Source organism: Neovison vison, chromosome 8, assembly GCF_020171115.1.
Source record: "Neovison vison isolate M4711 chromosome 8, ASM_NN_V1, whole genome shotgun sequence".
In the NCBI taxonomy this organism is placed as follows: Eukaryota; Metazoa; Chordata; class Mammalia; order Carnivora; family Mustelidae; genus Neogale; species Neogale vison.
Window position 1 is genome coordinate 4,514,616 of NC_058098.1, and position 26,810 is coordinate 4,541,425.

The following is a 26,810-nucleotide window of genomic DNA, read 5'->3' on the forward strand; positions in this document are numbered from 1 at the left end:
GAATAATAACAATCTGTGATAAATACTAAACTACAGGAGAAGGAAGTTATGAAGAGATAATGAACTTTACTCTGGGGGCTGGGAGGGAACTGTCAGTGCTCAGAGAGTATTTAGAGAATTGTCTTGGAAAGACTGTAAGAAAGAACTTGCCATACAGGAAAGGAAAAATAAAATGGAGGAATAGCACATGCAAAGGCCCTGGGGTATGTGGCCTGCCAGTACCTGCTAGGGAAAGGCAGGGAGTAGTAATGGTTCCCCAATATATCTATTTCCTGTCCTGTGTCAGGTGGTATATCAGCTTAAGTATTCATTTCCTATGGTGCTGTAAAAAATTACCCCAAAGTTGTGGCTTAAAACAACTCAGATTTGTTATCTTACAGTTCTGGACGTCACAGGTCCACAATTGGGTCTGAAGAGGCTAAAATCCACATGTGGTTCATCTGGAGGCTCCATGCCTTGCTCAGCTTCTGGAGTTTGGCCGCATTCCTTGACTTGAGGTCTCCCTTCATCTTGAAAGCCAGCAGTGCCTTCTTCTCTCTTGGACCTCTGCTTCCTTTGTACTGAGTATGTCACTGTGCGTAGATACTACGCTAAGTGCTTTGCCTATGTTAACTTACTCAACCCAGCATCGGGAGGGGTCATTTATCCCCACTGTACAGATGAGGAGACCAAGACACTGAGAAGCATAGCCCATAAGGGCCCAGAGAGGCGGGATCTTCTGTAATGTTCGAGAGTTGAGATTTTATCCTTGGATATCCTTGCCTATCCCAAGGTTTTTATACGGAGGAGTAACTGACCTATTACATTGTTTCATTGTATTTATTTGTAAAATATTTTTCTTTTTGATTTTGTTTATTTTTTCAATTTGTGCTTTAAAAAATATAGTTTTAAAATACACCTTTCCCCACCCTGTTTTTGGCAGTAATTTTAGCTTTCCAGAGAAGTTGCAATGGGCGTACAGAGTGATCTGCCTAACCCTCCGCCAGTATCACCAGTGTTATATTTTAACATCATTTTACATGACGATGGTAGCAACATTGTTGTTGCTGGAACATTGCTATCAACTAAACTCCAGACGATTTTGGGAGATCACCAGTTTTTCCGCTAAGGTCCTCCTGCTCTGACCCCCCCCCCACAAATCCCACATTGCATTCAGCAGCTTATTCTTCACAGAGCTCCTCCAGAAGCCAGCCGGACGATGGCCTGATGTGAAACCAGCATGCGCAGCCACTGGACCGAGTGGACCGAGTGCCACATGCTGGGCACTGTGCACAGAGCGCCATGCGTCTCACACATTCTCACGATGCAGTCATGTTGTTTTCCCTGGTTTGCAGATGGGGATGCCAAGGTGCGGAGGTTTAGCCTTGTGCACAGGAGAAGTGAGAGGCTGGAGAAGAGGGTTTCAATGAAGGGGAGCAGGGTGGTGGGAGAGAGGCACACTTCTCACAACCAGGGGCCCTGATGCAGGAGTGAGGTCAAGCTCAGGATTCCCAGTGGTCTCTGCCACAGGCCCTTTGCACTCGCTGTCCTTTCCGGCACTGGACTTCCCATGAAGTCTTATATTGTCTGGATATTGTCATGATCATCACACAACTTCTTGCATACACCTGCATGTTGGGCGTCTTGCTAGGTGCTGGAGATGTGGGGAGCCCTCTCTCAGATGGTTAGGCACAAGAGACAGACGTACTCAAGTGAAAATGTACCTTGGGAAGGGAGTCGTCTGAAGAAAAGCAGGCAGGCAGGGCGATGGCGTGGGAAAAGGTAACAGAGGGTGGGTGTGGATTGTCCTGGGTGCTGATCCCAAGGGCTTCCCCCACAGGGCTCTCCGAACCCAGCTCCTACGGCAGCCACACTTTCCCCTCCCAGCCCTTCTGTGGTCTGTCTCCCACGAGGAGGATACATCTCTGATTTGACGTCCTACCTCCAGCGCTTGGCAGGGCCGTGGAGCCCGGCAATCAACAGAGGAACTGGTGAGGAAATGAATGGAATGAATGAATGAATGACGATCTGCGGCCACAAGGCATTGACGCGTCAGGGCAGGCTTGTGCACAGGATTTGTTGAAACCTGTGCAGACCTGGAAGCTCAGCACTGGCCTCGGTGGAGGCTGGGGAGATCCCTGAGTCAGAGCCGCCCCACATGGCTGCAGATGGGGGGTGGTGCAGTCAGGGGGCCTGACCCTCCCCCCAGGACCGTGCCCCTCCAGCCTCAGGTTCGAGTACTTGGGAGCCGCAGCCTGCTCAGTTGAGGGTCTCCATGAACAAGGTGGATGCTGAGAGGTTTGGGGGCAGAGGAAGATCCTTGCGTTCACCCTTCTCTCCGCGCCCCGCCGCCCCCCCCCCGCAAGAAGCAAGCTCTCCTGTTGCCCAGAACTCCCTTGGTTCTTCACTTCTCCCTGTGAGCAACTGAGGGTGGGTTCTTGGTCCCCGTCTCGGCTCCTGCACGTAAAAGGTGCTCAATAAATGTTTGATGAATGAACGAAATAATGTAATTAAGAATTTGAGGGGGGATGGGGAACAGAGTCTTTTTAATCCTTAGGACTTGTCCCCGAGCACCCAGAAGGCCACATTTGCATACAAATAATTGATATTCTAATTACAAATCATTTGTATTGATTTATTAAGCAGATCCCCAAAGGATCTCTAGAAGATAATTAGATTCCATGCTCCTTACGGGTGAGGAAGGCATATTTACCTCATTGTTCCCCCAGGGCAGTGGGAGGCAGAAGAGCTACGTGATAAATGTTTGATGAGGCAGGGAGTCGGCGTGGTCTTATTGTGGGAAGGGTTTATAGGGTCCCCACAGATTATTTCCAGTGTGTTGGGGGTTGGGGGAACAGGAAACGCATCCATGTGTGTCTGTGTGTTCGTGTGTATGTAAAATTTGCATAGCTCTCTTTTTTCCTCAAGCCCTGGTGATTGCCCACCGTGTGGCCTTCGTTCTCGGAGGGGCGCAGGGGTTAGGCGCTGGGACCCTCCTGCTCTGTCCAGATGGGAGACAAAGCAAAGCAAGATGGAGTCTCCAGTGGCCCCTCCAGACAGTGAGCAGCGCTGGGAGTGTTACGCTTCTTTCCATCATCTCTGTTTGCCTCTCCCAAGTCACCCCAAATAAATGACAATAGCATGTAAAAAAAAATCTGTAGATATAGGTATAGACATTTATCTTTCTCCACCTACCTATAGGCAACAGGAAGGCCTTAGAAAATGTTGCTGCTTTCATTGATCTGAGTAAGAATGCAGCTTTGTTCTGTGACTGCAGTGCCAAGCGCCCCTCCCCGCCAGGTCCTGTGGATCCACGGGCCACCCCCAGGGCCCTCCCAGAACGGAAATTGTATGACAGCCTGGCTGGCAGTGTCAGAGAAGGAAGGATCCCCTGAATGCCTTACCCCCAGCACAGAAGTGGAACAGTCATTCTCGGGCAGGGGGCTCGAGGCTGAGGAACAGAGGGAAGGGGGGATGGAGGGGGAGGGGGAGAGGGAGAAGGAGGGAGGGATGGAGAGACACAGAGAGAAAAATGGAGGGAGGAGAGGAAGGGAGGGGGATGGAGAGGGAGGGAGGGAAGGAAGGGAGGAGGAAGAAGAGGCAGAGGAGAGAGGGGGAGAGGGAGAGAGAGAAGATGGAGGTGGGGAGGGGAGAGGGAGGGAGGAGGAGAGAGGGAGGGAGGTGGAGGTGTTTGGAGTCTGGCTCCACTTTCCTGTGCTCCTCCCCCAGGGATGCTCAGGGGTGTGGATTCTCAAGTGACAGTTACAACCTTGTATATCCATGTGAAGGAAAAACAAAACCAGGCATCTCAGTGTGTAAAGCAGTGCATGGGATCCCATGGAATCCAGATCTTTGCAAAGGCCCGTCATTTCCCTCTGGGAAAGACCTGCTGCTCCTTGGTGCCCAGAGCCCTGGTGCCTCCTCCCAACCAGCCCCAGCAGCTCTGTGGTTTACCAGAAGCTACTAAGCTGTTGGCAACGTCCTCCAGCCAAAGCTCCCATGGACACACCTGCCGTTGAAGGAGAGGGGAGATTAACGGTCCTGCAGCTGCAGGAGCTGACTGGGTGGTTGGAGGAAGTGGGGCTTGGCCCTGGGTTTGGGTGCAGCCAGGACGGCTGTTCCTACAATCAGGTGGGTGCTGGGTCTGGCCAACCGGAGATGGCCGACAGTTATCCGGCACAGCCGCAGCCAGAACCATCGCTGCGAGAGGGGCAGTTTGACTCACTTAGGTTTAGACAATGGTCTTGCTCCTGTTGGGGCTCAGAAAGATCATGGACATGGACGGTGCACCTGGGTGGCTCCGTGGATTAAAGCCTCTGCCTTCGGCTCAGGTCATGATCCCAGGGTCCTGGGATCAAGCCCCGCATCGGGCTCCCTGCTCGGGGGGGAGCCCGTTTCTCCGTCTCCCTCTGTCTGTCGCCCTGCTTACTTGTGCTCTCTCTCTGGGGCAAGTAAATAAATTTAGAAAAAAACCTTAAAAAAGAAAAAAAAAAGGAAAGCTCACAGATGGGTCTTGTTTCTTGTCTCGAGCCATGGTGGTCACGAGCGGCCTGGTGAGATGTGCTGCAGGACTGTGCCGGGCAGGAGAGCGCGCCAGCCCGGGCGCCAGGACCTGGGTTCTCCTTCTGGCCGCCTGTGTCTGCCCCTCTTGTGTAAGGCAGAGAATAAGGACAGTTTCTGCCTCCTAGGTTTGGGGGGGATTCCGCGAGCAAACACAGGTGAGGTTCTTAACGCCATGTGGCTAGCACACAGTCAGACCTTTATAAGATGCTCGCTATTAACACGGGGCGCATTTCAAAGAGCTCCCCGGGTCTCCTGTGGGACACCTGTGGGGCTTGCGGGGGGTGTGCGAGCTCGTGAGCGGCTGTGTTCCTGGGGACAGAGGACATGGCTGGGCAGGTTTGTGTCCCTCGGTACTTGGGGAGGAAATGAGCTCATCACATATGAAAATCCCTGTGTCCCCCGCACCCCCCGCCTCACATCCCTGAAACAAGGCATTATGAACTCATTGTTTGGGTCCCTGGCTGGCTCAGTGGGTGGAGCATGAGACTCTCGATTTCAGGGTGAGTTTCAGCACCACGTTGGGCATGGAGATTACTTAAAACACTCCCCCAAACTGGTTCTTCATCACTGATTTGTGGGACGCTCTCCCCTCTCCCTGAATCTTTCAGTGTTACTAGACAACAGTAACCAATTCTTAACTTTAGCCATTAGAAAAGGGACCGCGTAGTAAAGACCTCCTGTTAGGATCCCTATGGGAAAGGTGTCGCCAAAGAACCTCTCAGCCCACGAATTCTCTACTGGGGTCCTCAGGGATTTGGGCTGTGATAATGCACAGTGTGTGATAGCCGGCCCGAGTTCCCATTGATTTAACCCTCTGAGCTGAGATGTAGGGCTTTCCCGTGGCCAGAATCTTAACATTTCATCTGGATAGTAAATGATGCTGGGTCAGCCTCTGGAGGCGGCTCCCTGGGGAGGGGCTGACAAGTGTCAGCTGTGGTGCCCATGACGCTATTTACAGATGCCCACTCATCAGCTGCCAGGGCCCTCTCCCTTGTCTTTGCTCCAGGCCCCCAGCCTCGCCTTCCTCCTGCTCAGCCCTCTGGGATCGGCGCTGTTCTCTTGCAGCTGAGGTTACAAGCCATCTTGTGTCTTTCTCTCCTTTTACTTTGCAATTGAAGTCACTTGTATTTTCTTCACTTTGCGTTCGTGTCTGTACGCATGGGCGTGTGTGTGTGTGTGTGTGTGTGTGTTTAACTCCAGCATTATGAAAAGTAAAGACACATTTTTCTGTGTTTTAGGATGTATTAGAGAAACAATAAAGAATTCCCCGATGAATTTGTGGTTAAAAAAAAAAAAAAAGCAGGCACTGAATGTCTGTGGTTTGGTAACAGACAGTCGGATGCTAGGGCTAGTCATGCAATTTATACGTCCATTATTGGTGCGATCAGTAACACTGGCTTATGCAGCTTGACTGTTTGCCATTGTTAGCTATTTGCAGTCTCCCCGTTAAGATGCATCGTTACTGTTTTGCAAATAAAATCACACTCCAACTCCCAGAGGAGGCAGCCAAAGCTTCAGCACAGGACCTGAGTCAGCAAAATACTCAGTGTCTTCTGGCTGGCCTTGGAGCCCTCTTTGAAACGGGAGCCCTGAGTCATTCATCACAGAGTCCATTTTCCAAGTAAATGCCATTTTATCCTACCTCTTGAAATGCTCTATCAAGCTCTCTGGATCACGTAAATCTGTACATCATTTTAGTCTAGCTCAGGCCAAAGAGGTTTTCCAGGCTGGCGAGATTCTTCTTCTTCGGTTCAAGGTGGCTGTGTCGGAGGGTGGGGGGGCAGTAATCTGATCTACTCAATGATCATCTCCTTATACGGACGCTAAGAGGCTTCAAAACTTCAGCACCCACAAGGCTGTTAACAGGCTGTTTATTAAAGCTGCCACTTGGCCACCCATGTTCCCATCTCTCATTACATTCAGAAGATTTGTTTTGGGAGAAGTAATTTAAAAGCAGGGCAAGAAAGCCCACAGGGATCCCACTTCTTTAACATAAGGCTATCACGTTGGAAATAGGAAGTAGAGAAATGAATTCAAGCAAAACAGGCTTGGTGGGATATTTTATGATTTGGAGGGCCAGACGGTAATAACTGACCGAGTCAGACAGCAGGTCTGACTCCGCTGATAAAGAACCTCAGGTCCCTGCTGTAGTATCTGCTCAAACTATGATGTGTTCTCATTTATATGCAAAGAAGACACTTGACCCTGTCGCCAGAGCCACGGATTGAAATGGGAACGTTGATGATGGTATACCACTGCGTGGCTTCTAGTGCCCCCGGACTGCACATTAACCTCCCATTTATGTTCACAGCCCTACAATTTTCTTCTTAAAAATGCCCTGTCTCTAATGGAACGGAGACATAATAGTCTCATTATGTTTTCAATCTATTTTATTTTAACAGAGGCCTGAAGGTAACATTCTCTGCTGAGTACTAATGAGAATTCTGGTCCTCTTGTCCTGTTTCCTACTCCTTTCACAGTGGTATTTGTGATTATGTCAACTTTAAAAAGGTGATCTTTGCAGGCTTACTTTGTTTCCCGGAAGTTGCTGAAAGAATGCACTGAAGACAAAAAATTGAAGTGACCAGAGGTCAGGTTAAAATCGTGATTAACAAGGTGATTCATTCTGACGAGGTTTTAGCTCTCAAATCTGTTTTCCTTTCCTCTCTCTTGTAAGCTCCAGCAGTGGTCCCTTGCAGAGGTTATAAAGGGAAGCGATCATCTGACTCCCCTGGAGGGGTAAATTCTAGAAAGCTGAGATGCCTGACTTCCCAACCAACACTGATGTTTTCAGTAGAGAATCATGTTTGTGCCTAGTATTAATATGTCAAACAACTGAAAATATCAAAAAGCTTTGTGTTTTAATCTATAATTCACCACCTTAGAAGCAACCTAGTTTTTAACTTTTAATGGAAAAAAAAAAAAAAAGTCTGCAATAAACATTAAGGTTGCTTAGAAACCCCCATCCCGGATTTGGTTCTTCTATGCTCTAAGGCAGGCGGCCAGTTGCTTGTGGAAAAATAAAGCAAATTTGTTTTGTGTATGCATCTGAAACATCCCTGTTTGTTTCGGGGGCGTGCTAATTGGTTTCTTCCTGTTTGGCACAGAGTCATTCTCTTTTTCTTGGCATCTAGGAATGAGACTGGCTTTCCCAACAGTACTATTTGACAAGCTATAGACTAATATTCTTCTTCTTAAAGTATGTTTATTTATATCCCCTCTAAGAGGATTTAGGGCAGCTTGAAAAGATTTATTATCACTTATCAAAATAAAAAAATGTGTGAAGTTCTATATACTGGCTCCGAATGTGGCTCTAAGTTTTTTACTGACCACACTGAAGGGGAGGGGTGTGTGTGTGTGTATGTGTGTGTGCGCGTGTTGATGTTCTTATTTAAATCCCAGTTTGTTAGCCCACGGCCTTAGTATCAGGTGTCTAGAGATTCAGCCCTTCCATCGCTCACCCAGGCTCATCACAAGTGCTTGCCTTCATCCCCACCTCATTTCCCCCATCCCCTCTGGGAACCCATCAGTGTGTTCTCTATAGTTTTGGGGCGCCTGGGTGGCTCAGTGGGGTAAGCCTCTGCCTTCGGCTCAGGTCATGATCTCAGGGTCCTGGGATCGGATCCCGCATCGGGCTCCCTGCTCAGCAGGGAACCTGCTTCCCCCCTACCTCTCTGCCTCCTTGTGATCTGTCTGTAAAATAAATGATAAAATAAAATAAAATAAAAAAGTTAAAAAAAAGTCTGTTTCTTGGTTTTCCTTTTTTTCCCCCTTTGCTCATTTGCTTCAGTTCCACAGAGGCGTGGAATCCTATGGTGTTTGTCTCTTATTTCACCAGGCTTATTCTCTCTAGCTCCATCCGTGTTGTTACAAATGGCAACATTTCATTCTCTTCATGGCTGAGTCATGTTCCTCTGTGTATTTATACCACATCTTCCGTATCTATTCATCAACTGTTGGAACCCAACTGATGATGGGCTGTTCCCATCATCTTGCTGTTGTGGGTAATGCTGCAAGGAACATCGGGTGCATGTATCCTTTCAAATTAGTATGTTTGTATTTTGGGTAAACACGGAGTAGTGCATCCGCCGGACCGTAGGGCAGCTCTACTTTTAACTTTCTGGGGACCCTCTATACTGTGTTCCTGAGATGCTGTACCAGTCTGCATTCCCACCAACAGTGTACGAGGGTTCGAAGGGAAGGTGTGTTCTAAAAAGGAGAACTAAGATGAATGTTACTTCTGTCTATTCAGCCAGTTTCCATTAAGGATCTGAGAGGGGATTAGGGTGCGGGAATTCCTGAATTTTTGTTTATTTTCAATTTTGGTGTTGTCGTTATAAATATACTCTCCACCCAACACTGGGCTTGAACTCACGACCCTGAGATCAAGAGCAGCACGCTCTACCGACTAAGCCAGCCCGGTGCCCATTCATTTTTAATAAGAAAAAACCCATTCATATGCACAGTAAAATAATGTAAAAAAGCATGAAAATATATATAAAGCAGAAAGCGACTGAAAGGTAGCATTTGTCATACGAGCCTTTCTCCTCGGAGATAATGACTGCTAACAGCTTGGAGCTGTTATTTTTTTTATTTTAGATATTTTTCCGGATTTTAGAAGCATGCACACATTGGAAAAGTACATGCGTGTGCATAAGTTTTATGTAAACAGTCAGATTCCACACACATACTCATGTTATGTTTTTTTTTTTTTTAAAGATGTTATTTATTTATTTGACAGAGATCACAAGTAGGCAGAGAGGCAGGCAGAGAGAGAGAGAGAGGAGGAGGAAGCAGGCTCTCTGCTCCACAGAGCAGAGAGCCTGATGCGGGACTCGATCCCAGGACCCTGAGATCATGACCTGAGCTGCAGGCAGAGGCTTTAACCCACTGAGCCACCCAGGCGCCCTCATGTTATCTTTTTTTCCCCATTCAATTATATATTGGGCAACTCTGCACTAATTTGTATGTGAAAGTTTGCTTCTTTTATGTTCTTTCTCCAGAAGTTCTAAACAAGGCTGCAGTGCTATTCTTGTTGACTTAGTAATTCTTGTGTGGGATGTGTGTGTGTGTGTGTGTGTGTTGGGGGGGTGATGTTTTTGAGGGTTGTTCTTTTGGCTTTGTGGGCATTGTTAATAGACTAAAGGCAGTAATCCGTTCTTTTATATATATAGCGATCATTTTCCCCAGTTTTTGGTTCACCTTTCAACTTTAGATAGGGCCTTTCCTGCTCTGTCTTCTCACCGAGCCAGGCGGAGGACCCGAGAGTGGACCGTGGACTTGTGGATCTCCACACGCGGCATCCTCCTCCTCCATTGTCCCCCACGTGCAGCTCCTACTGTGGGGGGACGTGTTGTCTCGCATACTGGACGGTAGGTGTTAAAAAGTATACTCCCTTTTAGTAACAATTTAAAAACCCTACAAAGCATATAGTGAAGAGGGAAATACAAATTCTGCTGCCAGACCCTGCTACCCACCTGCCAGGATGGCTGAAATGCTGGGCAACTGGAATTTTCTCACACAGTCAGTGGTGTGCTACTTTAGAAAACCATACCCACTAAAGGAAAAATAAACAGAGCCACAAATACATTTCTCTCTCATGACCCAATCGCCCCCCAGGTGTATGTCTAGTTGAAACCGGCACAGGGCACCAGAGACATGTGAGCAGGTCTGTGGCAGTACAATACGGTCGTAACCGCAAAAATCCAGTGCCTACAAGGGCAGGATGGATAAATCAACGGTACCCTCTCCACACGGCGGAATCCTGTATGGCTGGGAACGAATGTGAGTCCTGTACGCCATGCTGAATGCAAGAAGGCAACCACATTCAACCATGCTGAATGCAACCACAGGGTGTGAATGTGAGGCTCAGACCCAGGCGAAACTGAGCTGTGATGTTAGAAAACAGGATAGGACTGGAAGGAGGCGCCAGGTGGGCCTCTGGGCCATGGATGATGTCTTTTTGCCACCCGAGGAGTGGCTATAAGAGTGTCTCCATTTTTGAAAATTTATTGAGGTGTACACCGTTACTTATGGCATTCTCCATAAATGTTATACCTTAGGACAAAAAAAAAAAAGCAAAAAACACCACATTAATGACAAATAGTTTTAAAAACCTAATCAGATAAAGATGGTCAGGGAGATGGCCTGTGAAAGCGATTATAGGTGAGGGACGCCTGGGCGGCTCCATCAGTTCAACGTCCGACTCTTGATTTTGGCTTGGGTCATGATCTCAGGTCGAGCCCTGCATCGGGCTCCATGCTGAGTGTGGAGTCTGCTTGGGATTCTCTAACCCGAACCCACCGCTTGCTCTCTCTTAAAAAAAAAAAAAAAAAAAAAAAAAAAAAAATTAGACACAAGTGCTTCCTGTCTGTGAATGTTGTGCTGAATGCCGGGTGCATCGGTGTTTTTCCCAAGTGTTACCTCCCTGTTTTGTAGAGGAAGGGAAGGGAACTCAGAGAGGTCAAGAGCTTTCTCTAGAGCCACACAGCCTAGAAAGGGGCTAGCTAGGACTCCAATCCGGGTCTGCCCGTCTCTAGTCCTCTCTGCCCTCTCCAGCGCCCGAATACGGCAGCTCTCTCGAGACGTCACCGCGTACAGACCAGGTGCTACTCTGGAAGGCAGGCGTCGAAGAGCCAATGGGCATGGGGAGCTGTGCTTCTGCGGGTGATGGGAGGCGCTGGGAGAGTCCAGGGTTCGAGTCAGCGCTGGAGTGGAAATGCCAGCACCTTGGACGAGACCCCACCGATGATGGGAGGGCAGGATGCAGTCCCTCACTTAGCAGGTGCTCACTGCAGGCCCCACGGGCCTGCGTCCAGCCCCTCCTGCACCTTAACTAAGGAAGGACTCGGAGATGGAGATGCAGGGAGCCGTGAGGCCAGAGCAGAGACACAAACACCTCGCTGCTCACCAGACACCACGGCTCTCGACGTTTGGGCATTTCCGTTTTCAGAAGTAGTTTTACAGTTACTTCAGAGTATTTGGTTGAGAAAAGCACGGGACAAACCCCACCACAAAGAGAAACCAAACCGCTCGAAAGGCAAATACGTGTATTTGTAAACATAGCATTTTATTAACAAAATGTTTACACCCTTCTTACAATACAACAAATTTTGTAGTGATTCAGCACATGAATGCTCCGAAGAAGTTCATCAGAGAATATTCAAGCTAAAACGAGTTTAAAAGTATGCCAAATCTCCCACCGTCTGCAAACGACCCACTACCGGCCGAAGTATAAAAAGAAAAGTCTGGTAACAAAAATCAAAAGATCTAGTTTTCTTTTGTCAGCATCTACAGACAGTACAGACATCGTACAGTTTACATGTAGACTTAGGTCCAGCCCAAGGTAAAGACTGCAAAAGTTAAGTCCTCAACATGCGCACGCACCTGGCCGGCCCCACGACAGCCATCTTCGCAGGGGGTCCAGCGACGCGTCCCGTGCAGCGAAGCAACGGCCGTCAGTTGGGCTGTTTACAGTGCTACAGAGCAGCCTAAACGGTAAGCAACCTAACGGGCCCCCTTCCCCATAACAGATGCTATTATAAAAAGGCACAAGTATCTTCCTCCTTGTATCGGGTCTGAAAAGGCATGACATTCTTAGGAGAAGTGAGAGTTGCTGGTAAGACAGCTTTGCTTGCATTTACTTATTTTTAAAGGTCTAGGCTCATCTCCGCAGCTGTTTCTCTTTAAGACTTTAGGTTTGTATCTTTATGTCCTTTTACCAGGTGCTCTGTTACAGACTAAGCAATGTTCTGACACTTAGAGCACCTCATCACCGACTTGAAAGCCCATTTTGTTACTCAGTCCTGTTGCCACTGGCGGCCAGTGCAGCCCGCTCCCTCTCTGGAAAGACGGGAGCTCCTCACCCAAAACCAGCCTTTGCGTCTGCCCATGGCGCTCGGCACTGGCCGGTCCTGGGGGACCAGAGCCCACTGCCGTCACCACGGAAGGTGGCCCGGGAAGGCATGTCGCAGGCACTGAGGAGGTGGCTAGTGCCGTGCGTCTTTAAGGGAGAGCCTGCCGCAAAATGAGAGAAATAAGGCAAGGAGTCTGTTTCGATCACAGAGAAGGCAAAACATCCATTCTTAAGAAGGTCAGAGGCATGTTTGACAATGACGTGAATGACTCAGAAGGTGAAATGATGCAAAGACCGAGCGGGATGAGAGTAAAAAAAGAAAAATCTTTTCCAGGCCAATACAGCTCTGTCTACACAAGACAACAAATGGTTTAAAAATAGAGCCACCAATCAGTTGCTCTGACGAGCCAGCTGCCGATAATTCCCTCCACCCGCACTGAACCGACCAGTCTTCCTGACATCATGTGCATGACCCCTATTAAGAAAAAGTTCCATAAACTCTGTAATGACCTCACACGCGAAGTCAGCAGAGGTACACAAACTTCAGCCTTGCTTTCAACATTTTCCAGGGTGGGTACAACTCACTACTCAAACACAAATTTGATGAAAAAATTGGTAAAGGAAAAACGATGTGAGAACAAGGCCCCCAGGTGCAGTCACGCTCCATTCTCTACACCCTGACTTAAGACGTCTTGGGAGTTTCCTGGGCAATTTCAGTTCTGCGTAAAGACTATGGGCCTTCCGTGCGATATGCTGTACCGAAGATGAATCTCTTTCCCAGTACTGCATTTAACAATCTGCTTCCAGAAACGGTGAAACGTTCCTGAATCTAGAAGTGGCATCAAAACCAGCATGTTTTATTTCTGTTGCATGATTTAGAAGAACATTAAGAAACTGCAGTTTAAAAATACCAATTAAAGAAGGGTTTTTCAAAAAATCATTACTGTCTTAGGGTTTCCCATTTATTAGCTGAATTCTGGGCACTTGAATTCCTGTTCATGAAAAGCTTTCCAGAATTTGGTTTGCTTCATTTACGAAGCGCTTTGATGAGGTATTGGGCACCACACAGATTTGAAAATGAGCTAGTAGTAAATTAAATAGTTTTCCCCTTAAATTTGTTAAGACTCCATGGTTTTAATTCCAGTATCTACGGATGACACGTCCTCGGCTTACTATCTAAAATGTTCAATGTGGTAAGAGGAGAAGATGGAAGGTTTAAAATTTTTCTTTTTATTAAACTTCTGAATCCTTTTGTTTTGAAGCCAAAAATATTCTAGCATCTATAATTGATTATACTCTAAAAGGCAAGAACACAGATATTAGTTATTTCTGATGGTGCAGACCATCAAATTAAAGTTGATCTATGCTACTGGAAGTCCTTCTAGATTTGGAAAGTAAATCATTTTGCTATATATTCAGAGCATCCTGAAGGACAAACCAAGAAATATGGGGATTCTTGGTTTTATTTATTCACTTTCTTCGTTATGTCTAATGAAACTTCATCACGCCAGGTCTCTCTTATCATTCTTAGATTGAAAAAGTGGAGGCTCCTGAAAAATGTAATACCCTTCTAATATTTTTTAGATTTTCATTTGCACATAGAACAGGACAAATGCCCCAGAATTCCATTAATGTTTCTTGCAAATCAGATAATCAAATTGCCTGGATTTCTATTACTGGAAGTCAAGACAAGTAACTCTGCTGTCAAGAGAAATTGGCAGAGGTCGTTTCTTCCACGCTTAGGCTAGAAATCCACTGGACCTCCCTTTTCTAAACTATGCATATAAGGTCTATCTCCTGGACACATCTGTTACTTGGACTGTTTTTTTTTTTAAATGACCGTGCTGTAGAGTTAAGGTAAGTCTCCTAAACATCACCTTGAATCGTTGAACTTTTCATGCACCGAGCTAACTGAAGGCAGGTAGACAGTGATAGCTTGATCCTTAAAAGTACATTCCACTTCTTCCTTTTTAAAAATACTTTAACCGCCATGAGGCAGACTCTCTCTGCAAGTCAAACAGTAAACCAAAGTCAGGCTGCCAGTTCCTTTACAACAAATTTAAACAAGGAAGATTTTTCCACGGGTTCACACCATCTAGCTTAACGTGGTCTTCTGCTTTCATTATAGGGTCAGGAAGAACATGTACAGACTGCGGAGTTTAGAGAAGAGAGCCAGCTTGAGCGTGGGGGCTGTCCTCCTCCCCTCAATGCCCTGGTGTTCTGACGCTGGTACCTAGTAAGTGTCAGATTTGAGGGGCTAAAGGATTCCCTCATTACTTTTACAGACAGGTTCCTGCAAAGACATCTGAATGTGTAGGGGCTTCGCTGTCATATGTAATACACTTTGCACCTCCATCTTATACAACCGTGGGACCATGACTCATGTTCTCAGTGTGTTCTGAAAAAAACGAGTAGAAAAAAATGCTTGTATCCATTTATATAACCTCTTTTGCAAGTCACCCACAGGATAGAAAGGACACATCTAACGGTGAACAAACGCCTTTTCAAGCCCTAGGGCCGACATGCCAATCAGTACACCGTGATCGGAGTCGAACCTGTCCGTTGTGACACACGGCCGAGAAGGTGCGGAGACTCTGGTTTGACATCTCCAGGAAAGCCATGGAACCATTCTCCAAAGGACATTTTCATGACTCTAGCTCCCAGAGTTTAATTTAGAAGGTCTCCTAGACCTGTTTTCCTTCTTGAGGGAAAATAAAACAAAACAAAAAATACAAGACTTAAAGGTGGCCTTCCTTCCTTTTTTATATACTTAAAAAAAAAATGAAAAATGATTGCCTTGAGAAGGGCAACAGCCCACTCCAGAGAGGAGGTCAGGCCTCGAATACAAAAGGCTCCGACCTTCGGATACTGGAGGCATCTGCTTCAACCAAAATCACAAACAGGCAATAGCAAGGGTGTTATTTTAAAGGAACCAACCCTTTCAACCGCTCTGCGAAGCACTTAGCCTGCCTGTGGCTGAAAAGCAGGTGATGGAGGTTTCATTTGGAACCAGAAGGGCTTGCGATAGGTACTTCTCCCTAATCACTTCTTAAAGAGAGTTTAAAATGAAGGACACTTAATCATACTCTTACTTTATGTTCTTTTAATCACCAAATGATGGTTAATTAGTTATCACAGAATCGGAGAAACACTTGTGTGAAGGGAGAGTTCTGGAGACGGATGGTTCCTAGGACTGGGCACCTGATAAGAGCTCACTTCAATTTCTCTGAGAGGAATCAATACACACTCGCAGCTAATTAATGATTTTTCTCTTTTCAGTCCCCAAAGTTTTTTCAAAATGGTCCTTTGTCAGAAGGGAACCAAAAAGAAGATTTTTGAGATGGGCTATGTCCCAATTCCTCTGAAATCTAGCTTTTTCCCATAAGGAGTAACTTGAGAACGTATGAAATGTGTATTAGACCACTGCTTGGTCAGGTTATTAATCCAAAGCATGTTCAAAATAAAACACTGGTTCTGCCTTTAACCTCCAGCTCTGCGTCACACAAGCGGACCGAACAAATGGAAACGTTTCCCCGTTTTCATGGGGTATGGGTTACACGGATGCGAGACAATGGGCTGCTGCTGCCCGTAGGGAGAAGCGCTGCGTGAGCGGAGGGTCTCGTGGATTCCTGAGACAGTCTGAGGAGAACCAGGGCGGACGAGAAGAGGCCCCAGAACGCGGAAAGACAGTGCCGGTGCACGAGCCACCCACCTGTCACTCGTTCTGGGACTAAAATGCGTGGCCAGAACCCAACAGAAGCCCTCTCTACAAATGGGGCGGAGCGTGAGAAGCCGTGAAGAAAGAATAGCCCAGGAGGGCCTGAAGAGCCAGCCCTGTTCTGGGCTGAATGCAGGGACCGTGGGGACACGGTGAGAGGCAGGCTGACGCCTCACCAGTGAGACATGGCACGGAAGCGCACGGCCTTCCCCGGGTGCCCAGATCACAGGGAATCATCGACAGTGGCTGACAGGTTTGGTGGGAAAACTGCGAAGGTCACAGATGTGCGTCATCTTTTGGTGAAATAAGACAGAAAGGGCCACCCATGCACCGCCTGTTCGGTGATGAGTCAAGCACCCTTTGTTTTTATTTTGTTTGTTGTCGTGGAGATGGAGGCCCAGCAATGGGAATGTTAGGGACACACCAGGGCTGAGGCCAGATGCCCTGACCCATCTGCATGTATGGGAAAGGAGATGCAACCCCCTTCAGGTGTCAGAGCCCCCCTTAGAACCACGTGTTTTCTCTCACCCCTTGCTCATTTCACGGCGGGAAGGGAGCAAGATGCTAGGAGGGTACAGAGTCTGCCTGTATTTTAAACAAGATGTTAGAATTTGCCCTAACTACATTCCTTCCATATGAATTCAGTAAGAGAATAAATAATTTCAAATGCTCAAGATATACACCAGGGAAAAGGGAATCGCTTTTTACTTAATCTGAGTTATAATTTTCCCATTAAAATCTACCCATCTCAAGTGGGGGGCATAGGGAAATAACCATTGTTTTTCAAAGTTCCAACTCTTCAGTCTGCGAGAGCTCTGAAAACACAATTGAGTTGGAAATTCAAGCTGTTTCATTTCCTATTCAATCTTGTAAATTTCCTTCCCTTACAACACTCCGGTTGGAAGGGCGCCAAATTAGACCAGGAGCAAATTGTCACCAACTTCACTTCAGTGCTTTATTTTTAGATTATATTAAAAACCTCATTAGGCTCCCTGAGGGAAAGAGTGTTAACCACTAACAGAGGCAGGGGAATAAAGGAAACGGAAAGATAAGCTGAATCGGTAACAAGGAGAGCTCGTGGAAACACTCGTCCGGGGTCGCTGTAAATGCTACAAGAAACTCACTGCCAAGACCAGGTGAAATGACTTGAACTTGGAGCGTCATCTTTTACCCCTAGGCTAGGAAGGGCTAGTCAGGCTTGTCAAAGTGGCATATGTCTTTATTATGATTTCCAGATGGGATGCGGGAGCGTGTGCAAGGCGAGGCAGAGACCTCTTTAAAGACTGTAAGCCAAGTGCTCTGTGCTCTCGCCCGACAGAAACGTGCGGCAGAGCCCCCCGCGGACAGGCTGAGAGGTGGGTGGGCACACCAAGACACTGGCTGTGAGATTAAATGGAGTGTTGGGTGAAACATAGAATTTATTCATGTATTTACATAATTTATAATCTTTAAGCCATGGTCTCATAAATATAGACTACAACTTTACATATGCTAAGCAACAGATAACTGTTCTCTCCACCAAAATATCTGGGTTAAATAAAAAACTGATAGCATTTACACCACTTTCTTGACTCTCTCTCTTCTTCCTCTTTTTTAAACCACTGCTAGTTAGCTCAAACGGATGCAGCCCGACTTCTCCCAGGCAGCTTTGCCACCACCACCACCTTCATCACGAGAGCTTATTTAAAAAGGGGCCAGTAATGTGTTCTTTTGACACATACAGGACGAGGTCGGAATGCAAACCTCTGGTGAGCTATGCCTCCGCTGTTACCATTGTTAATTTACTCTATGTATCAGGGGCTAAAGTATTCAATGACAAGTGCTTTAGAGATGGTGGGGACAGAGTCGTTTCCTTCAGTCCTATAAATAATCCAGTTCAGCTCCCAATAATGATTGCCAGCCCTCCACTTACAATCACCAACCACATTTTAAATGATACGATTCCCTCTAACAGTGGTAACGGGAAACCAAGGAAATTACCATCTCTGCAAGGTCTTTTTTTCCTCAAGAACCACGAAAGTGCTAATTTTCCCTTTACAAATGTTACATAAAATCTTGATTACAAAACTACTCAACAATTTAACCCTACCGTCCATACAATTACATGTTCCTCTTCAGCAAGGTCAAAAGCCCATGATGCGGTCCCGGTGCACACCAGACTCATGACAGGCTGGAGGTCCGCACACTGAAACATTAGTGCCATGGCCTCCAGAGAGGAAGCGGAACTGGCCAATTTCTCCGAGTCCTGTTTGCATGAAGAAGACCCAAACCGGAGAGGCAGAACCTGCCGGCAGGGAACCCAGGCCTTCTGTTAACTTTTGGGACCACCTACTTCATCAGCAAGTCTGGGAGGCTGAGGCCCGGTCAGCAGCAGCTCCGCTGGGGCTCAGACGGCTGTCTCCGGAGCTTGAAGCCCTTGCCGCCAGATGGCGGGTTGGCGTCGGCAGAAGGAATTCTTCGACCTGGATGGAGAGGGGAGGAGGGTGGGAAAGGGCTTTAACTTTCCAAATCTGTTCACTCTCTGATGCGACAACTGGGCAGATGCGCTTTGAAAGGTTGCACGAAAATAAAGAGCTGAACGAATTTTCAATCTGGGAATCATTTTCAATATGTAGAAAAGTTGCGAAGATAACCAGAGAGCTGCGATGTGCCATGTCGGCATCTTGTGCTTGCATGGGACGTCTGTGGACACGAGGAACTCTGCCCTGGCACATCACTAAGGTCCCGACTTTGCTTAGGCAAGGTCAGTTCTTCTACTAATGTCCCCCTTCTGGTCAAGGGTCTGAACTAGGATATCACATTGCATGCAGTAAAAATTTTTTAAATAAAAAGAAATTACAGGGACGCCTGGGTGGCTCAGTGGGTTAAGCCTCTGCCTTTGGCTCAGGTCATGATGCCAGGGTCCAGGAATCGAGCCCCGCATTGGGCTCTCTGCTCGGCGGGGAGCCTGCTTCCCCCCCTCTCTCTGCCTGCTGCTGTGCCTATTTGTGATTTCTCTCTGTCAAATAAATAAATAAAATCTTAAAAAAAAAAAAAAAGAAATTACATATCAAGAAGACATTCTGAGTAGGGAGTACATGCACTTTTGTCAACAAAATTCCACTGGAACATGCTTGTCCCCTGGCCTTAGGGCAGAGCCACCATCCAGAGACAGGCGTGCACAGACGCGTACAGGACACACACACACCTGTAGCCGGCCCCTCCCTAAGCCCCTAGAGGCGCACACACGTGCACGGCCGTCCACCTTGCTGCTTCCACTGAACACACTCTGGGGCTTCTCCCACTGCAGCGCTATTCCTAAAGCCCTATGCTGCTGTGCCACGCAGATGTCCCGTCATTTACTGAACGTTGACGGATATTCAGTCGGCTTCCAACACCGCGCTGGTATTAACGACAATGCAAAAAGTATCTCTGGGAGCCGATGCGTACGATAAACAGGAGCGGAAGAACTGGATCATGCTCTTCTACTCCTGGGTGTGCATCTGGCACATACACCATATTCCCAGTGTGTTCTAGCACAAATGCAAGAAGGACATGCAATTTAGAGTTTGACAGATGCTGCCAAACTGCTCTCTGAAGAGGCTGTGCCACTTTATTCTCCTACCAACAATGCATGAGAATGAACAGGTTTCACTTTAATGCTCCGTGAAGCCTAATGTCAATTTCAGGAGAAACCTCAAATCACCATCCACCTACCCAGCCCATAAAGCAAGGGTTGTGTCCAAGCACAAAGGCCTTCCAGATGCCCTCTCACTTCCTAGATCTCTCCAATACCTCCCACACTAAATTCGGCCAGAGGCCAGAAGCACGTTACTTATTTGCCTACAGAGCTAGACCCTAAGAATTAGAGTTAGACCCCAAGCTCTTCGAGGGAAAAGGTCCTCTGTTTCTGGTAGCTGTCTAGCATAGCACCAGGCACTAAGCTATGCTGAAAGCAAGGAATGAATGGACACATGTGTCCTGTGGCACTACCAAGGCTGAGATGGAATCTGCCAATTCTTAGGTCCTTGGCCACCAAGCCTGGGGCCTCTAACATGTTGGGGCAGCCTGTAAATCCAGGAGGGTAGTACACAGCATGTGTCTACACATGATCCCCCAGAATGTCCTACAGCTACTTTTCAAATACCTGTAGATACCGTGAATAAACTGCAAATTTATTTAGAAGCTTTACTGAAGGAGCCTGGGTGGCTCAGTCAGTGAAGTGTCTGCCTTCGGCTCAGGTCATGATCCCAGGATCCTGGATTGAGCCCTGCATCGGGCTCCTTGGTCAGCAGGGAGCCTGTTTCTCCCTCTCCCTCTACCTGCTACTCCACCTACTTGTGCTCTCTCTGCGTCAAGTAAAAATAAAAATTCTTAAAAAAAAAAAAACACAAAAGCTTTCCTGAAGCTTCTTGTTACATATTTCTAATAAACAGATCATGGAAATCCAGCTGGTATTACAGTGCCACTGCTGCAGTAATCTTGGAAGAAAGCAGAGGACACCTCGATGACCTGCAGAACAGACCGTGACCTCTTAACCGAGAGCCCGAAAGTGTCCATTGTGAAGGGAAAGGAGGATAAACCGGACCACATGGAGACCAAGAGCTGCCGCTCTGGGAGACAGCTGACTCACAGATGCAGCCGAGCTGCACAGCGGATCGTTCCAACACACACAATCAACGATGGACTCGTATCCAAAAGAAACTAGACACACAATTAAGAAAAAGGCAGGCAGCCTAAAAGAAAAATAGGCAAAAGTTCACAAAAGAGGATATGTAGGTATTTTCACATAAAAATAAATAAATACCCAGAAAGGGGCTCAACTTTATTAACCGTCGATCATAAATGCAGTTTATGATCACACGGCAGACACGGAGTGACTGGGGTTCCATCTGCCATTGGTGTGTGAGTGTCTGCTGGTGTACCCACTTTGTTTTTGTGGGTAAGATTTTATGTATTGGTTTATTTGACAGAAAGAGAGACAGCGAGAGAGGGAACACAAGCAGGGGGAGTGGGAGAGGGAAAATCAGGCTTCCTGCTGAGCAGGGAGACCAATGTGGGGTCTCGATCCCAGGACCCTGGGATTATGACCTGAGCCAAAGGCAGATGCTTAAGAACGGAGCCCCCCAGGCGCCCCTGATGAAACCACTGTGAAGACCTCCTACTGAACACTTGCGCGCCCAGTGACTCAGGGACTCTTCTTTGGGGTATAAACAAGACCAGACAAACAGAGCGCGGAGCATGCACACCGGCTCTGACGTGAGCGCTCAGAGGTACTGGGCGCCACAGCTCTGGACTACAAGCAGCTACGCATGGAGCGACGAACAGGACGGATACCTACAGTGGAGATTCTGGCCCACTTCTCACGCACACACCATGGTGATGAGGATGGGCCATGTGGCGATATGGACAGAGCTAATACATGTACTGTAGAGCTAAAGAAGCCAGACAGCAGAGGACAGACAGTATGTTTAAAAAAAAAAACCAAAACCATAAAGTATAAAAACAGGCAAAACAAATCTGAAGAGCTAGCCATCAGGACCGTGCTTCCCTTGGGGGCAGGGGGACAGGGAGGAACTGGAACAGCATGAGAGGCTTCTGAGGTACGTCTGGGTCTGGATCTAAGCGCCAACTGCAGGGGTGGGCTCTGTGGAAATTCCTTGTGTTTTATCGTTCTAAGCACCCTTCTGCATGTATATTACACTTCAGTAAAAAGTTAGCACGGCAGGCACTGTGCTAATGTAATTTTACAACCCCCTGTAAACAATAAACTCAATTTACTTCTCTCTAAATTTTTCTAATCTTTGTGAACATATATTTTTTTTATTTTTCGCAGTTAAAATGAATATGTACACGCTAGTTTTTATATAAGAATTTTCATTGTTGGCATAACTCTCCACCTTCCTGTTTCTAATACTGCTGGAGTAAAGGTCACTTAGGAAGCAGCAGTAAGTTTGGCACACTCACAACACCATGCACTGAAGATATTTTAGCTTGAACTGAAAAATTCCGGTTCGGCCTCATGCTGCCTTTCAAGACTGCACCTGGGTGGCTGTTCTTTACAGTCGAGGAAGACAACAGACATCATGACTTCAAATGCTGAAGGGAAGGGCCTGGACGAGAGGCTGTGGGCCAGCAGGCAGTGGCCCCTTATGGTGCCAGATGGGCTTGGTGGGCCTGCAAAGGGCTTTGAAAATATCTGAATGGCCAAGTCTAAATAGTGGGACGTTACATAAAATCCAGATCTCTGAACAAATTAAAATCATCCAAAGAGATAAAGAGATAAAGTAACCTCAGTAATTAATTAGACAACTAGGAGCCTCTATTCCACAGTGACCCCACCTGCTGCAGCAGGACCCACCTGTGCCAGCTTTTGGGATCACCAGGGCCTTCTGCTGCTCCCATGTCCCAGTGCTGGTGGCCTGGCCTGGCCTGGCCCTGGGAGGTGCTGGGTTTTGCACTCCCTCCTCTACATGATGGCCAAGTGAGCTTCCATCCTCGGTCACCTCTGACCTCACCCAGGAAGTTCACCATGCCCTGTCGGCTTCCTCCCGTTCTCCACCTGGAAGTCTGCTATGTCAGGTCAGCATGAACTCTAGATCTCTGCAGAGCCTGCTCTATCCGATCTCAGCTCCCACGCCGCCTGCTCCGAGAGGCCTTTCCTGACCACCTACAGACACTCCTTCACTTCATCCCATATTATGTTTTTTGTGTCGCTGTGCATCATTCGAAGGGATCTTACTGGCTTCCGTGCTCACTGCCTGGCTCCTGCAGCAGAACATAAGCTTCGGGAGATGGGGCTGCGCCTGTCTAGTTCACCACGGTCTCCCTGGAGCCTGGAACCGTTCTCAATAAATATTTTGATGAATTTGAATGAAATGAATAAACACAGATACAATCTGAACACAGATACAATCCCAAAGGGATGCGGCAGCCTCCTTGCAACTAGCGGCATCATGGTACCACTTCTGGAAAGGGAAGGGGGAAGGGTGGCCAGGGAGGCCCTACCTTCTCCTTGCCTGGTGTTCATTTTTGAGGGATTCCTTACAGTGAAGTCACATTTGCATTTCATTTCCCTTTATTGTCTTGTTCATTTTTGATGACTAACTGAGACACATTTAAAGAGACACTGAGGGAGAGGTGGGCAGCTTCCAGGACCTCGAGGCCCCGCGCGCTGTTTGCTCGGTAACAACACTCTTCAGGGCTGCAGTCCAGGCAGCAGCTCCCCAGCAATTACGACATAATCTGAGACCCAACCGCCGCTCCTACCTTCTCCCACCTCTCCCACTCATTCCGCGGAGAACAATGGCAGAGACCAGACCACTCGATGTGCCGAGGGAGTTCTCCCAGCTGTGTAATTCTGCATGCAGGCGCTTGGCAAAGAGAAAACCCAGAGGGCACAGAGATACTCACTAATTTCTATAAAGAGTTCATTTATGTTTATCGCATTTTTCGCGCTGGTCTCCACAAAAATCGCATGGATGGAGTCGGCATAGTCCTTAGCATCTCTCTCCATGACTTCTCTGGAAAGCAACAACCGCAAATCAGAAATTCTACCCATCAAGAAGAGCTTTACGTTATCCCCACCTACCCAGTAATTAACCGAACTAGTGATGACAAAGGATGTCATGAACAGCTAGTGACCAAGCCCTGAGAACCACACCATTTCTGTGGTTACTCGGCACAAACCCGAACTCAGCGCTACTAGCAACGCATCCGTGTGACGGAGCGACTGCAGGACGGCAAGGGTTTCTTTCCCCACCAAAGTCAAGTCACTGCTTTGGGAATCATGGAAGTGGTCCAGAGAAATGGCCAGGGAATGTGTTTCCCTTAAAGAATGTACGTTTCCCCCACTCAAGCCCCCGATGTCCTGGGAACTGGGGGGCTACACTCCTCTCTTATAATGTCAAGTATGATGTAACCACAGTTCACATAAACCACATACCTGTGCCCCTCCCATCTAATCAGCCCCAAGTGTCTGAACTCTTAATTTTTGTTTGAAACTTTAGGACTCCAACTAAACAAAAAGGAATTTTTCAATGTTAGAGATGAAGTAAAAGCAAGATTCTCATACTGGACATTGCTCAGGAAGAAAGGGCACACATGATCAGCACTGTCATCTCCTGGTCTGGTAACGCACCTGACGTCGATAAGGTCACACTTATTGCCAGCGATAGCCACGACGATATTGGGCGGGCCGTGCTGCCGGAGCTCCTTCACCCAGTTCTTCAGTGTTGAGAATGTCTCCTGGAACACAGAACAGGAATAGCGACTGGAGGCCGAAGCAGCCGAGAGGGAGCTTTCAAAACAGTCTAAGGCAAATGGAAAGGCTTACTTCTTTTGTGATGTCGTAAACAATGATGGCCGCAGCTGAGCCCCGATAGTACATTGGTGCTAAGGCACGAAACTGCAGAGAAGGGGGAAAAAGAAACAACAAAATTGGGAAAGCGGGTTAAAGATGTTTCTCACTAGACTTTTAAGCCCAGAGGCCCTGCGTGAAAGGTAATCTTTCTCTTAAGCCCGAGCAGATGACACGGCGCCTACGGCACAACGCAGCGGCAATTACCAAGGGCAAGAAACTCTTCCCGTAACGCCGTCTCTCAGAAGATGGTTTACAATACAGTTTTATAGGAATTAAATATGGGGCTATAAACAACTGTTTCAGCTAAAAAGGCTTTTTAATTGAACTCAGTGTTATAATTCCCGAATTCATTTGTTCAATAGTCCTTTAAACTTTGGCTTCCCAAACTATCAAGGAGATAAAAATAATGCTGTAAATAGTTCTCCAGAGAAGTGGCTGCATTTGGGTGCCGTAAAGATAAGCCTGTAATCTAAATGCTGATTGTACTACCGAAATGAGTACACATTTACATTCACTACTTGGATGAGTTTGTAACTCGCTTGTTTGATATCCGCACACGTGGCAATTCCCCAATGTGGGTACAGCTCTCATTTCATTTACATGAATTTCACTCTGCATGTGGCCCCTTCCTACAAAGCGCCCCCCACCTGTACCTGATGACAGGGAGGGAAGGGACTGGAAGGGAGGCACAGGGATAACCGCAGGGCCCAGTCAACAGGCCACATCTCCTGATGAGCGCAAGATGGAAAGTGGAAAATGTGCGGCTCTTTACCTGGTCAGTGCTGATCCTGGGCATCCTGCTTGGTGGCTGCAATGCCAGCTTGTAGAGAAGCAGTTTACCTAACCAGATCTTTGTCTTAGACCCTGGCTTTGAAACCCGACCCCTGTGGCTGATGAGAGAGCCCTTCACTCTCATCCTGCTTCTCTGTTCCAGAGGCTGACCCCCGAATACAGGCAGGAACTGTGGTCAGAGGGAGGCATCTGGGGCACCATGCAAGTTGCACACAGACTGATAGATTCTGCAACTTCTTATCCAATGAGCTTAACCTTTGGCTTCTCAACTTTTAAGTTAATTTGAGTTTTGAAAAAGAGAGTGAAATTATGACTGTAAACTCCAGGAGGGAAGAGAGCACGTCTGCTTAGCATATACCATTTTAGCTCTGGAGCCTGCTGCCTGGTGCACTGTCGATAGCAGGAGCTGGTGAGTAAGTAAGAGCTGGTTAAGTATAAGGTGACGTGAAACGAACATGCCAGACCAGTGTCCACCAGTGCGAAGCTTTCCTACTCTCTGGGAGAAAACTGCCACTGGGATGAAAGCCAGATAACTTCCAATAAAATATATTATGTTGGAGAGAGAATAACAAAACTAAGGACTGTAAGCAAAAAAGCACTGCAGCATAGGAAACATTATTAGATGGAGAAGACTCTGGACTGACTTTCACGGGAGGGTTAGCGGGAGCCCGCAGAGAGCACAGCGGTGATGCTCTCTGCTTCCCTTTCACTTCCTTCCTTCACTCCGTCCATTCACTTTACGTAGAGTGGACACACGATTTATGTTAGCTTCGAGTGTACCACATGGTGACTGGACAGGTCTATGTGCTACGCTGTGGTCCCTATGGGGATCTATAGAGCTACCAACCCGCCCCCATTCATCACCATCACGGATTCCATTCCTCGTGCTGCACCTGCCACCCTCGTGACTTGTTCACTCCGCACCTGGGAGCCCGCACCTCCCACTCTCTTTTACCCATTCTTGCCCACCTCCCCACCCCTTCCTCCCGGCAACCACTACTTTGTTCTCTGTAGCTATGGGTCTGTTTCTGCCCCCGCCCCTTTTTGATTGCAGATACGAGTGAAATCATACAGTATTTCTTTCTCTGACTTCTGTCACTCAGCATTATATCCTCTAGCTCCATCAATGTTGCTGTGGATAGCAAGATCTCATTTTTTTTTTTAAATGGCTGAGAAATACTCCATTTTGTACACACACACAGCATACCTCTTTATCCATTCATCGTTTGATGGACACGTGGGCAGCTTCCATATTCTTGGCTATTGTAAATAATGCTGAATTAGTGTTTCCCATTTTCTCCGGGTAAATACCCAGCAGCGGAATTAATTGCTGGATCATATAGTAGTTCTATTTTTCATTTCTTGAGGAACTTCCATGCTGTTTTCCACAGTGGCTGCACCATTTCACATTCCCACCAACTGTGCAAGAGGGTTCCTTTTTCCCTGCATCCTCGCCAACACTTGCTGTTTCTTGTCTTTTTTTTTTTTTTTTCCTCCTCTCCAGCGTGGAGCCCAGTGTAGGTCTTGAACTCATGAACCTGAGGGTTAAACCCTGAGCTGGG

The 26,810-nt window shown here is 47.3% G+C and overlaps 1 protein-coding gene across 1 annotated transcript in view; it reads right to left on the reverse strand.

Annotated features, from left to right (window-relative positions):
* Window positions 1–11,592: 11,592 nt before the first annotated feature.
* The window catches only part of RAB22A (RAB22A, member RAS oncogene family), a 56,610-nt gene continuing 41,392 nt past the window's right edge, over window positions 11,593–26,810 (reverse strand). The window contains exons 4-7 of the mRNA XM_044262766.1: window positions 24,430–24,501; window positions 24,235–24,341; window positions 23,508–23,617; window positions 11,593–18,577 (exon numbers count right to left, since the gene is read on the reverse strand). Of these exons, the coding sequence (XP_044118701.1) occupies window positions 18,480–18,577; window positions 23,508–23,617; window positions 24,235–24,341; window positions 24,430–24,501 (387 nt within the window). The 3' untranslated portion in view covers window positions 11,593–18,479. The remainder of the gene's footprint in view (window positions 18,578–23,507; window positions 23,618–24,234; window positions 24,342–24,429; window positions 24,502–26,810) is intronic.